At 36.9% G+C, this 10,798-nt stretch overlaps 1 protein-coding gene across 1 annotated transcript; it reads left to right on the top strand.

The window, feature by feature from the left end:
* The first annotated feature begins 2,995 nt into the window (after nucleotides 1-2,995).
* LOC144433152 (monocarboxylate transporter 12-B-like) lies at nucleotides 2,996-10,246 on the top strand. The gene is made up of 5 exons (XM_078121462.1): nucleotides 2,996-3,218; nucleotides 3,502-3,645; nucleotides 4,724-4,995; nucleotides 5,462-5,585; nucleotides 10,008-10,246. The coding sequence occupies exons 1-5, from the start codon at nucleotides 2,996-2,998 to the stop codon at nucleotides 10,244-10,246; spliced, it is 1,002 nt and encodes a 333-aa protein (XP_077977588.1).
* The last annotated feature ends 552 nt before the right edge of the window (nucleotides 10,247-10,798 follow it).

Here is a 10,798-nt window from a genome sequence, read left to right as displayed (position 1 = left end):
TCTTCCCCTTCCCTCTCCACCCTTCCATCGAAGGCATCCATCGACATTAACTTCATACCAGTGTAATTGAATCCAAGTTTATGTAAATATATTCTTCCGAGTAAGTTTTTAGAAAGTAAATGTATGAGTACATGTTAACGTTGGTCATACTGTTATTTCCTAACCATACTTTAACAGTCTGAATGTCGTGGGGTTGCTATCATACAATCAGTAACGTTGTGATTTTTCTGATCCTGCCATAGAGGGCGTCATTTAAACAAGCTATTTTAACAGATTGAAGAAATGTACGGGCGCTCGGGTCATGAATAACACAGAATTTAATACGGCCGCCCATTCCAAAGTTTTAGCATGTATTATATGAGTACTTTATACACCAACTCTTCGAAATTGCGAACCAAAAGTTGCCAATTAACGTCGAGTATGGGAACAGCTCTGCTAAATGGGGACTGGCCACACGTCGCAGTGATTAGCAGGCTTTGTTTTTTGATATCTGTCAGTTCCAAGTCACATAACTTCAGAAACATACGATGTAAATTTTCCAAATTAAGGATTTTCTGACTTCAGAACTTCTTTGATCTGAAAGAGATTCCTTGAGAGCTCACATGGCTATTATTAGATTTCTTGTGTATTTTTTTTTCTGAGATTGTAAGCATATATTAATGGTTGCGTGTGTGTCTTGTTTATTTTGTGACAATAAATAAATAAATAAAACTCGTGACAAACCTGCAACTGGGACATTTTTACCACCAAGTTACCAAAGATATGGTCACTAAACTTTTATCAATTACTTAAAGAAATTTTATCTGTTAATTAGTGGTTAATAGTAGTTAATTAGTTATTAATATTAAAAATACTGTAGTGACAAGTTTAAATCTTGAGCAAAAGCTTGGTTTTGAATCATAAAACTGCACTAGTTTGTAACCAGAGTATTATTTTACAACCAATATATATATATATTCACCGAATTGTCAAATTAGACATTGTACTTAAAAAAGCTTTTTAATCAGTGGTCGATACACCGATAAGTAATACAGAAACAGGTTGAAAACATTATCACCACTGAGGGCGCTAACTTTTGGGTGCGGACCCCAAAATCAATTATATTTGACTTATCGTGTGAATCCAAAAATAACATTCAGTCAATACCTGACTATACTTGCCCTGTCCTGCACCTGGCCTGCTGCGTTTTGTATTAAGAAAATAGGTAAGAAACGGGGAAAAGAACCACACTTCAGATCTGAGACAGGGTCATGTCACTCTTGTGAGCGTTCGTTACATACATCTGATACAATACCATAGGATTTCCCGAGCCACGCGAGAGCGCTGAGTGAATTCACTCAACCTTCGAAAACGCGTAATATGCCGACAACAAGGGGGTACAGTACTTCAGAGCGCAGACAACTTTATTGATTGGTAGATTTCTTTCTTAAAATATCGAACACTGAGTGGTATATTGTAAGACGGATTGTGGTTGGCTACTCGTAAGTACGAGATTGGGTTTGGGAAAACCTATGGTACTGAGTCGGATGTATGTAACGAGCGTTCACGAATGTACAAACGACAGTAAACGTAACAGCCAAAAATAAATCGCAATGTGTACACTACATCGGATTTTATTTAGATTAAGGATGACCCCTACTGCCAATTTCAAAAATAAGGTGACCCGCACCAATCCATCCCCACCCCAGGGGGAAGAAACTGACCAGTCCTTTAATTGCAGAAATACAGAAAACTGACAAGCTTGCTAAAATCGGCAATTCCATAAGAATGCTAAAAGCTTGATTTCTGCGAAAACTAATATAAACAAAAAATCTAAACACTAAAACGAATCCAAAGAAATCTGATATGAATCTGAATCTGAAAAAAAGATTCCAACCTGACCTGATCTGACCGACCTATGCCTGGCCTGCGTGTTGTGTCGACCATTCTGATAATTTATCTGGGTTCAAACCATGATCAGAGGAATCGTTATCATACGGTCTTCGACCCCCATCCCAAATAACGTACGTATCTAACAATGCAGCGCACTCCCATCGAAGAAAACAACAGACAAAGTCTTTAAAATTTCGCAAGATTATCAGGTTAGTTTGGTTCGTGTTTGGCAGCCATTAATGGAAAACACTCCCTTCATTATTCATTATTAGTTTTATTTACATATTAATAGCATTCCTTTTCACAAGAGTGCACAAATCACTGATGTGTGAAACCGTCGCCGTCTTTCTCATAGATACATAGATACATAGATACATACATACATACATACATACATACATACATACATAACCTCCCCCTTAATGGATGTAAAACTGATATGGGGAGACTCTGCTGAGACCTCTAAATCAAAACTGTTTCCATACCATACCATGCATGCATGCATGCATACATACATACATACATACATACATACATACATACATACATACGTACATACATACATACATACATACATACATACATACATACATACATACATACATACACATACACACATATACACACAGACAGATCGACAGACATACACACACATACATACATACATACATACATACATACATACATACATACATACATACATACATACATACAGCCAAACAGAAGACCCCTTTATACTAATTGCATCGCATAAAATTGATACTATGGATTGCTTTTCGGTGTTCCATTTGCAGGAATAGGTGTTTTAAAGTTATAATCTCATTTGCACTAAATGAAATGTTGTATTAAACAGTGTCACCAATTATCGACTCAGTCGGACACTGACATGGTTTCAATCCACCGAAATTTTGCGTTTGTTTTATTTATAGTATTGTGTTTATATTAGTTTATATGAATAGTAAACTGTTTCTCATACCTTATGAGCACAACAGCACCCCTTTTCAGTGGACCCTCATGACCACCGTATTGTCTCTATGGTAGCTGCTCCCGGGGGTCCGGGGGAACGTATGTTATTTGTTTCGGGAACCAAGTCAATGACACAATATATTTTTTAACAGAAAGCATGGCTCTTAAAACATATGAAGGAACAAAGGATGCGGTCGAAACTCGGGATGGTGGCTATGGATGGGTAGTGGCTTTTTCAGGAATGGTGATAACGCTACTAAATGGTGGTGCGTTTTACACTAGTGGTATCTTCTTTGTAGAATTTGTTCAATATTTCCAGCAGGGGACTGAAGATTCTGCATGGATTGGCGCAGTTGCTGGATCAATATACTCTTTTACAGGTAAAAATACATTTTACACGTCATTTTTACCAGTCACCATATGTTGAAACAATTTCTGCCGACAATGTTTCTTATTTATTTCACACGTATGACGAAAGTATGGGAGTATACTTGAACGTAAAAAATGTAATAATTTTTGAAACCCTTCAGATTAAGGGTAGAAGCACATTTTATGACAAGGAGCCTGGGAGAAACATACTTTCAAACCTTGACTTTGGCACATGACCCCCCCCCCCCGTAGCTCTTGGACTAGGATACTAACAGTAAATGTATATACTTCCAGGTCCAATATCAGCTGCATTGACAAATAAACTCGGAGCACGTGTTGTAATAATGATTGGTGGTTTACTAAGTTTACTTGGATTTGTACTCTCTGTATTTGCACCATCACTGACAGTTTTGTACTTCACCTTTGGAGGATTAGTCGGTATGTTATGTGCATATCTTATTTCATCATACACTGTATGATTTACATATTTGATTCGTTGTTCATGTGGTACCACCACCACCACATCAACAATTATTAAATATAATGTGGGACAACTCCATTAAATAATTAAACAATAATGTACGCCCTCACAGCCCATAATGGACGAAAGCAAACATTGAACGACATGGACTCCATGGAGTGCAAAGTTTGCTTGAGTCCATTATGGACTGGGAGGGCGTACATTATTGTTATTATTTTATAGTTTTGCAAATTCCAGTGAATTTGTAGACCGAGAAACGCAAAAAAAACCCCCGTATAATATACACAGCGCTGAACATCGTCTGCCATGTTCGGCCCGGAAGCTGAATACTCATTATAGCGACACGCGTGCGTACACGTATACACACATATACACTTCAATGAACTGCTGTGAACACAAATTTGTTTCATGAATGCGTTGTATTTTTAAACAGTAGAAATGACAATCATAAGTAACAACATACATTTCGAAAAAATACCTAGTCGTATGAAGAAACAGAACAAATCTCATCTCTCATTACGGACATAAGCTTGTATTGTTATTCTCGTTCCGGGGCCGCGATGCCCAATAACGGAGTACATAATCAGTAATAATGTACAGCGATGACGTCACAAAATTCACTGGAATTGGTAATGCTATAATATAATGCTGGATAATGGTTGCTGCGGATAGTATTGATTGGTGAAACAATGGAAGATTGTAACTTTCTATGGCTTGATTTATCAAGATTACATAAAATAGCAACTTGATAAAATTATTCCAAATTCAAAAGGTGCTACATAATATTTGTTTTCCCCATAAATGCCTTCTAAATATATTAGAGTTTATATGAAACAATGTCCAGGTAAGCAGGTCAATGTGTATCGATATATTAGCTTGGAACTGGTAATTATATAAGCAATCATACATATTTTAATGTTTTCCCAGGTTTCGGATTCGGCCTTCCACTATCATCAGTTGTTATACATACAAACAAGTACTTCCGCAAAAAATTCGTTCTTGCTAATGCACTGTGTTTTTCGGGGTACCCAATAGGCATGCTCATTGCATCGCCACTCTTCAATTTTCTTATTGAAATTTTTGGTTGGCGAGGAGCTGTGTTAATCATCGGTGGAATAAACGCTAATACTATGGTGTGTGCAGCACTGATGAGACCTGTGAACGCCAAACGTGTTGATCGCCAAAAACAGGATTCGAGTAAAAGTGCGGAAACGGCAGAACAAAACGTTATAAACTACGCAGATCAAAACAAGCAGAATGGCACTGAAGACCCTCGCAACATTCACATAAGAATGTCTGATGAAAATGTACACGATACAGAACCTCATTTGCATGCCCAATACAGTAGGACAGCACGCAGAACCGGTGGAAAACATTGCAGTTATTACCGTCACAGTAGTGTCACATGGAATAAAACAATAGCTTCTTTCTCGGTTTGAATTTGTTTGTCAAAACCCCCGCATTTTCTGTAATATGCTTTGCACAGGTATTGGAAGGGTTTGGTTACAGTACGTTAATATCACATCTTGTCAACCGTGCCTTTACCTCCGGTATTTCGAAATTCGATTCCGCTATGTTATTGACATACCTTGCAAGTGGCAATTTAGTTGCTAAACTATTTCATGGGTTCATGATATACTATGAATTTATGTCACCAACACGTTTAGTTGGTATAGCGATAGGGATACATGGTGCTACTATTTTGTTAAATCCACTGACAAATAATTACGCAGTTTTGGCAACTTCGGCTGGTGTTCTTTGTTTTACCGCCAGTCATACCAACCACTGATAGCAGTCAGTATGAGGGAACTGGTCGGTGCTGAAAACATGGGTATCGCGTTTGGATGGGACTACTTTTTTATGGGTGTAGGTTATCTCCTTGGACCAGTCTTTTCAGGTGAGAATATTTCAAATGGTCTTGTCTTTAAATATCAAACTAAATTGAGTAATATCTTCAAGACATTCCTAATTCACTCAACGTACGTACATGTAGTTTGCACGAATAAAGCAGACTTTATCATTTACCACAAACGTTTAAACACAACAGGCAAATATCTGACTATACTTATAGCATCCTTAGACCTTGGATTAAGTCTATAAATCTCTGCTTCTTGTATTGTATTGACCACTATTCGATCTAATGAGACATTTAAATGAGTGTATATACATTTTGTATATAATTATATATATTTTGCTTATGTCACGTGATCAATGCTCCCGTTGTAAACGAACCTAGCAGACACCTAGAAATCCAGCTATTAACAGCATGTCCCACGCCAAAATTTATTGTCAACCGTACAAAATACCATCGTTGTATACATTGTAGCAAATCTTTGAACCGTACGAACGTGTCACAAGTCGAAAATTCCACACAGAACGGCAGTGAAAGTCCAGTGACGGCGAACGCACGATGTACAATGCCACCTACTACTAACTAGAACAACAAAGCATATTATGAACATTTCTACGCAAAACAAGGACGCAGTCATTTTTCAGCTGAAGGTTATTAGTGTGAATCTGACTTCGAGTGATATGCAAATAATAAACATTACGTCATACTGCAGAGCAAATGCGCACTCTGATCGGGTAATAAAGTTTAGGTTGAGATGTAAACAACCGCATTGCAGTCATCAGAAAGGTGCGTGATTCTACACTCGACAGGAAAACGCGGAAAAAGTGGTTTTATTTTGAAATGAAACAGTATTTTTGGACATTCAAAAATGAATTCATAGTCGCACTCCATATAAGTATGTTATTTGCCAAATACTGTGCCACATCTTGCTACTCGAGGTTATTTTTCCTGTATAACGGTATAATAAACATTATATATATACATATATATATATATATATATATATATATATATAACTCGGTGAGTATCAATCTGCTATAAGACAGTGCTCTATACCGCAGTGGCAGAGCGTAATAGTTTTGGTAGTACTGGAACTCTTTCTTGGGTGTAACTCGGAGTTTCACGCATATTGCGATCATCAGACACTCTGAGGCCTACTCTCTGGGTGTGCTGTATATATAGAGTGTAGACAATAGAAATACCATCACTATTGTCTGTGTCGGTGGGTAGGTGTTGTATGTGTGGAGGTGTTGGTTGTTATTGTGTGGGTTATTGGGTGCGGACAAGTAAGTGTTGGCGGGTTGTTCCATGTTGGGCTTTGATGTTCCGTTAGTTAACGGGTTTAATAGTTTAGGTGATAGATGCTCTATTGAAGTTGGACAAATAAAACTTATTCTCGTGTCGGCATTTGGATATCAACTCAGTTCTTTTGTTTAGTGTGGAGCTTTTGTCTGCTTTAATAATAGTTAGTTTTTCGGTTAAACACAGGTTGCATCGTTTTGTTTTATTGGTGTATGCTTGGGCTTTCTTGTTGATGGACCAGGATACGGAAAAAGGCTCATTGTTTCTTTTCAGTTTCCAAATGTGTTTTGATAGTTCTGTGTTGTTTTCGTGTTTTTCATGTTTGAATGACTGTTTGTGGTTGGCGTATCTCTGTTTGAAGTTGTTCTCTGTTAGACCGATATATACTTTTGTTTGTTTTCCGTGGACGGTGGCTTGGTATACGGTGTTTTCCGTTTGGCATTCGCCGTTCAGAGGGCAGGTGTCTTTCTGTCTGCAATTACAGGGTTTTTGAGTGGGTTTAGTTTCGCTGTTGGAGATGGTGGCGTTATGCGCTTTGATTATGGTAGCCATGTTTGGCATGCAGCTATAACTGACTTTGACATTGTTTCTGTTGAATATTTTGTGTAACTTAGAGTCTGCTGGGAAATGTTTTGTGATTAGGTTGAGGAATCGTTTGCCTACATTGGTGGCTACATTTTTGCTGTATGGTGGGTTAAACCAGATGGTGTTTCTATTTCTGTTTTTCTTGTTTTTCTGCGTCGGGGTGCTGGTGTACGTGATGTTCTCTTTGTGGCCGCTGGTTTTTAGTGCATTTTGGTACAGTGGGGCTGCCTGGTTGAAGATGTGTTCGTCGGATGATATGTCGGAAATTCTACATAGGTCTATATAGGGACGACGGACTAGCCGCCTTCAAGAACATCACCGGAAGTAAATCAGAAAGTATCAGAAAAGACATAACTAAAACCTTCAAAGCCATGGGGTTAAAAATAACCATACTCACCAATCTGAAAACCGTCAACTTTCTAGACAAAACGCTCAACCTCAACAACGGTAAATATTACCCTTACAGGAAACCCAACGACAACCCCATGTACATACACACACAGTCTAACCACCCACCCAGCATCATCAAGAACATATCGTCAGCCATCGTCAACACTTACTTGTCCGCACCCAATAACCCACACAATAACAACCAACACCTCCACATATGTACACATACAACACCTACCCACCGACACAGACAATAGTGATGGTATTTCTATTGTCTACACTCTATATATACAGCACACCCAGAGAGTAGGCCTCAGAGTGTCTGATGATCGCAATATGCGTGAAACTCCGAGTTACACCCAAGAAAGAGTTCCAGTACTACCAAAACTATATATATATATATATATATATATATATATATATATATATATATATATATATATATATATATATATATATATATATATATATATATATATATATGTAGTTATACCGCTCTACATGTATATGTATTGAGCACTGCTTGCTCCAGTATAGACATATTGTATATGCTGAGTTGTATATATATATATCAAGGTACTAACTATTCAGAATACCAACACATTAGAAGATAGAAATGAAATAAAACTTAAAATATATTTTCTTATGGTATATATTGGCCTCAGATCTGATATACTAGTATTCTAAAGTGGCCATATGGATGAACATTTGGTATTTATTTTGGATTTTTATTTGATAAAACAGCTTCACTATGTTTTTCTACTTGAAAAAATAATGTGAAATAACATATACCAAGTCCATGTTCGCAACTCAATAAACTGCAAAGACAGATATTTTTGTTCAAGATATTGTTACATTATTCTTTATCAATTGTAATTATTTCCAATCCCATGTATTAATTTATTTAATTAAGTTAACTAACCCTCCCCCTCTCCGTTTGTATAAGTCCTGTGTTTTCTCTGTAATGTAATGTTTGCCTTTGTATTGTCTTGCAGTTGTTGTGGAAATAAAAAATAAAAATAAAAAATAAATAAAAAAACCAAAAAAACCCTGCAAAACATTATTCATTAAACAATGTATAAAATGTTTGTTATTGTACGTACAATAACAACCATTTTACACTTTCTGGATTTCTTTGCAATGTATTGAGTAATAAACATGGACTTGGTATATCTTATTTCACATTATTTTTTCAAGTAGAAAAACATAGTGAAGCTGTTTTATCAAATAAAAATCCAAAATAAATACCAAATTCTCATCCATCTGGCCACTTTAAAAGAGATGTGCATGACAGATATTATTTCGATATTTCCATTGTCAACAAGTCTACGTCAAAACATAGCCCCCAAACATAAATGTCCTGTTCATTGTATCAATCAAAATATAGTGCTACAACTCACTAACGTTTATAATACCATTCATAGTAATGTCTACTTATAACATAACGTGACATTAATTGACCCAGACACACTACAGGAGAAAATGACAATCTACTGTACAAGACATTTACATATGAGACAGGGTCAATCTGAGTAGATGGGGTGGGAGTGTGGGGTGGGAGTGGGTGGGTGGGGCGTGTTAAATATTGCATAAATGAAAATTATTGTCCATAGAGTAGAACACGTGACGGCAATCCAAAATGTTATTGCCGCGAGCAAAATACATGGTGACAAGACTTTGTACTAGTCGGCCTTGGTATGCTTCACATCAAATGTCAGCAGCTAGTATACAACCAGCTATGTGTAGATTACGAGCCAATCAGTCTAAGGCCTAAAACACAATTGTTTGGTTCCAGTTACCCGACCCCACTTAGCTTTTCACTGCCAACCCTAAACATTTTTAATATTCGAGAGGAACAAAAATACAATCGCAAAAATTGTCAAGTCTCGCGAGAAATAGAAGATGTGGAAACTGACATCAACTTAAAAAGACATGTTCTTCCAATCTGTAATGGCTGTACATCTGATAGGAAGACATAAACAACACAAAGACCATTTGGAAAGCAAATGGAAAACCTGAACTAGACATTCACACAGAAAAAAATATATAATAAAATAAAATAAAAAATCTACCTACCCCACCTATTCTGAAACTGAACATAATCGGAACCACACAATTTTTTATAAGGCCTAACTATTTGACAACCTGAGTCCATCTACTTATTCAATCTCTCGTTATTGAACCAAATAGGTTGGCTCTTTGATGTTACTGGAAACTATGAACTGTCATTTTATATTACTGGTGGACTCACAGTAACCGGGGGTTTACTATTGTTTGTGGCACCAAACGTTAAAGCTGTGATGCTAAGAAGTTGCTCTCGTGATGGCCAAAAAGATGAAGCTGTATTCGAGTTACCAACAAACCTGTCTAACCAACAAGGTGTACAGAATCCATCTCTTGTTGACGAGTATACGACACCTGGTGAATAATGAGTTAGTGCATTCTAAACTCACCATATTTTTTTTCTGAGGACGAACAGCAGAGTAATATAATTTTGATGGGCTATGGTTCGCTGCTTCTCTTGGCATACACTCATAATGACATCATAGATAGAGACGTCGAATGTCGTTCCAAAGATGATGGTTCGTCATTGAGAACAAGTTTTACAGCAGTTTGGGTAACAATAATGAGGAATAAAATTTGCAATGTACAACCATCTTCTATTTGAAGATGCAGTGTGAATATTTACTAGAAGAGTTAGGGGGTTCCACTGCAGTCTTCTGTACTGTACCTTTCTTCACATCGTTATTCGAAAATAGAGTACATACTTTAGATTGATTCCACGAGTCGAGTAAATGAAGAGAAGCTAGGGAGTCTCATTTACTGTGATATTTCACTTTTTGTAAGTATTAACTGTCAATGGCCAACATGAAATCCCAAATGAATGAGTCCATTCAAATTGGTTATTCAAATAACAAATTACAATTAAAATTCTACTTTGTCAAGTGGAATCGTGACACAGAATATGATAATTTGTTTGG

This window comes from Glandiceps talaboti, chromosome 3 (assembly GCF_964340395.1).
Source record: "Glandiceps talaboti chromosome 3, keGlaTala1.1, whole genome shotgun sequence".
Lineage (NCBI taxonomy): Eukaryota > Metazoa > Hemichordata > Enteropneusta > Spengelidae > Glandiceps > Glandiceps talaboti.
This window is presented reverse-complemented; position numbering and strand designations above follow the sequence as displayed.

Excerpts from the sequence above, each read along its gene's own strand:
- LOC144433152 (XM_078121462.1), top strand. The coding sequence starts at position 2,996 with ATGGCTCTTAAAACATATGAAGGAACAAAGGATGCGGTCGAAACTCGG. Across the intron at positions 3,219-3,501 it reads ATCAATATACTCTTTTACAG|GTCCAATATCAGCTGCATTG; the intron begins GTAAAAATACAT and ends ATATACTTCCAG. Across the intron at positions 4,996-5,461 it reads TAAGAATGTCTGATGAAAAT|TCATACCAACCACTGATAGC; the intron begins GTACACGATACA and ends TTTTACCGCCAG.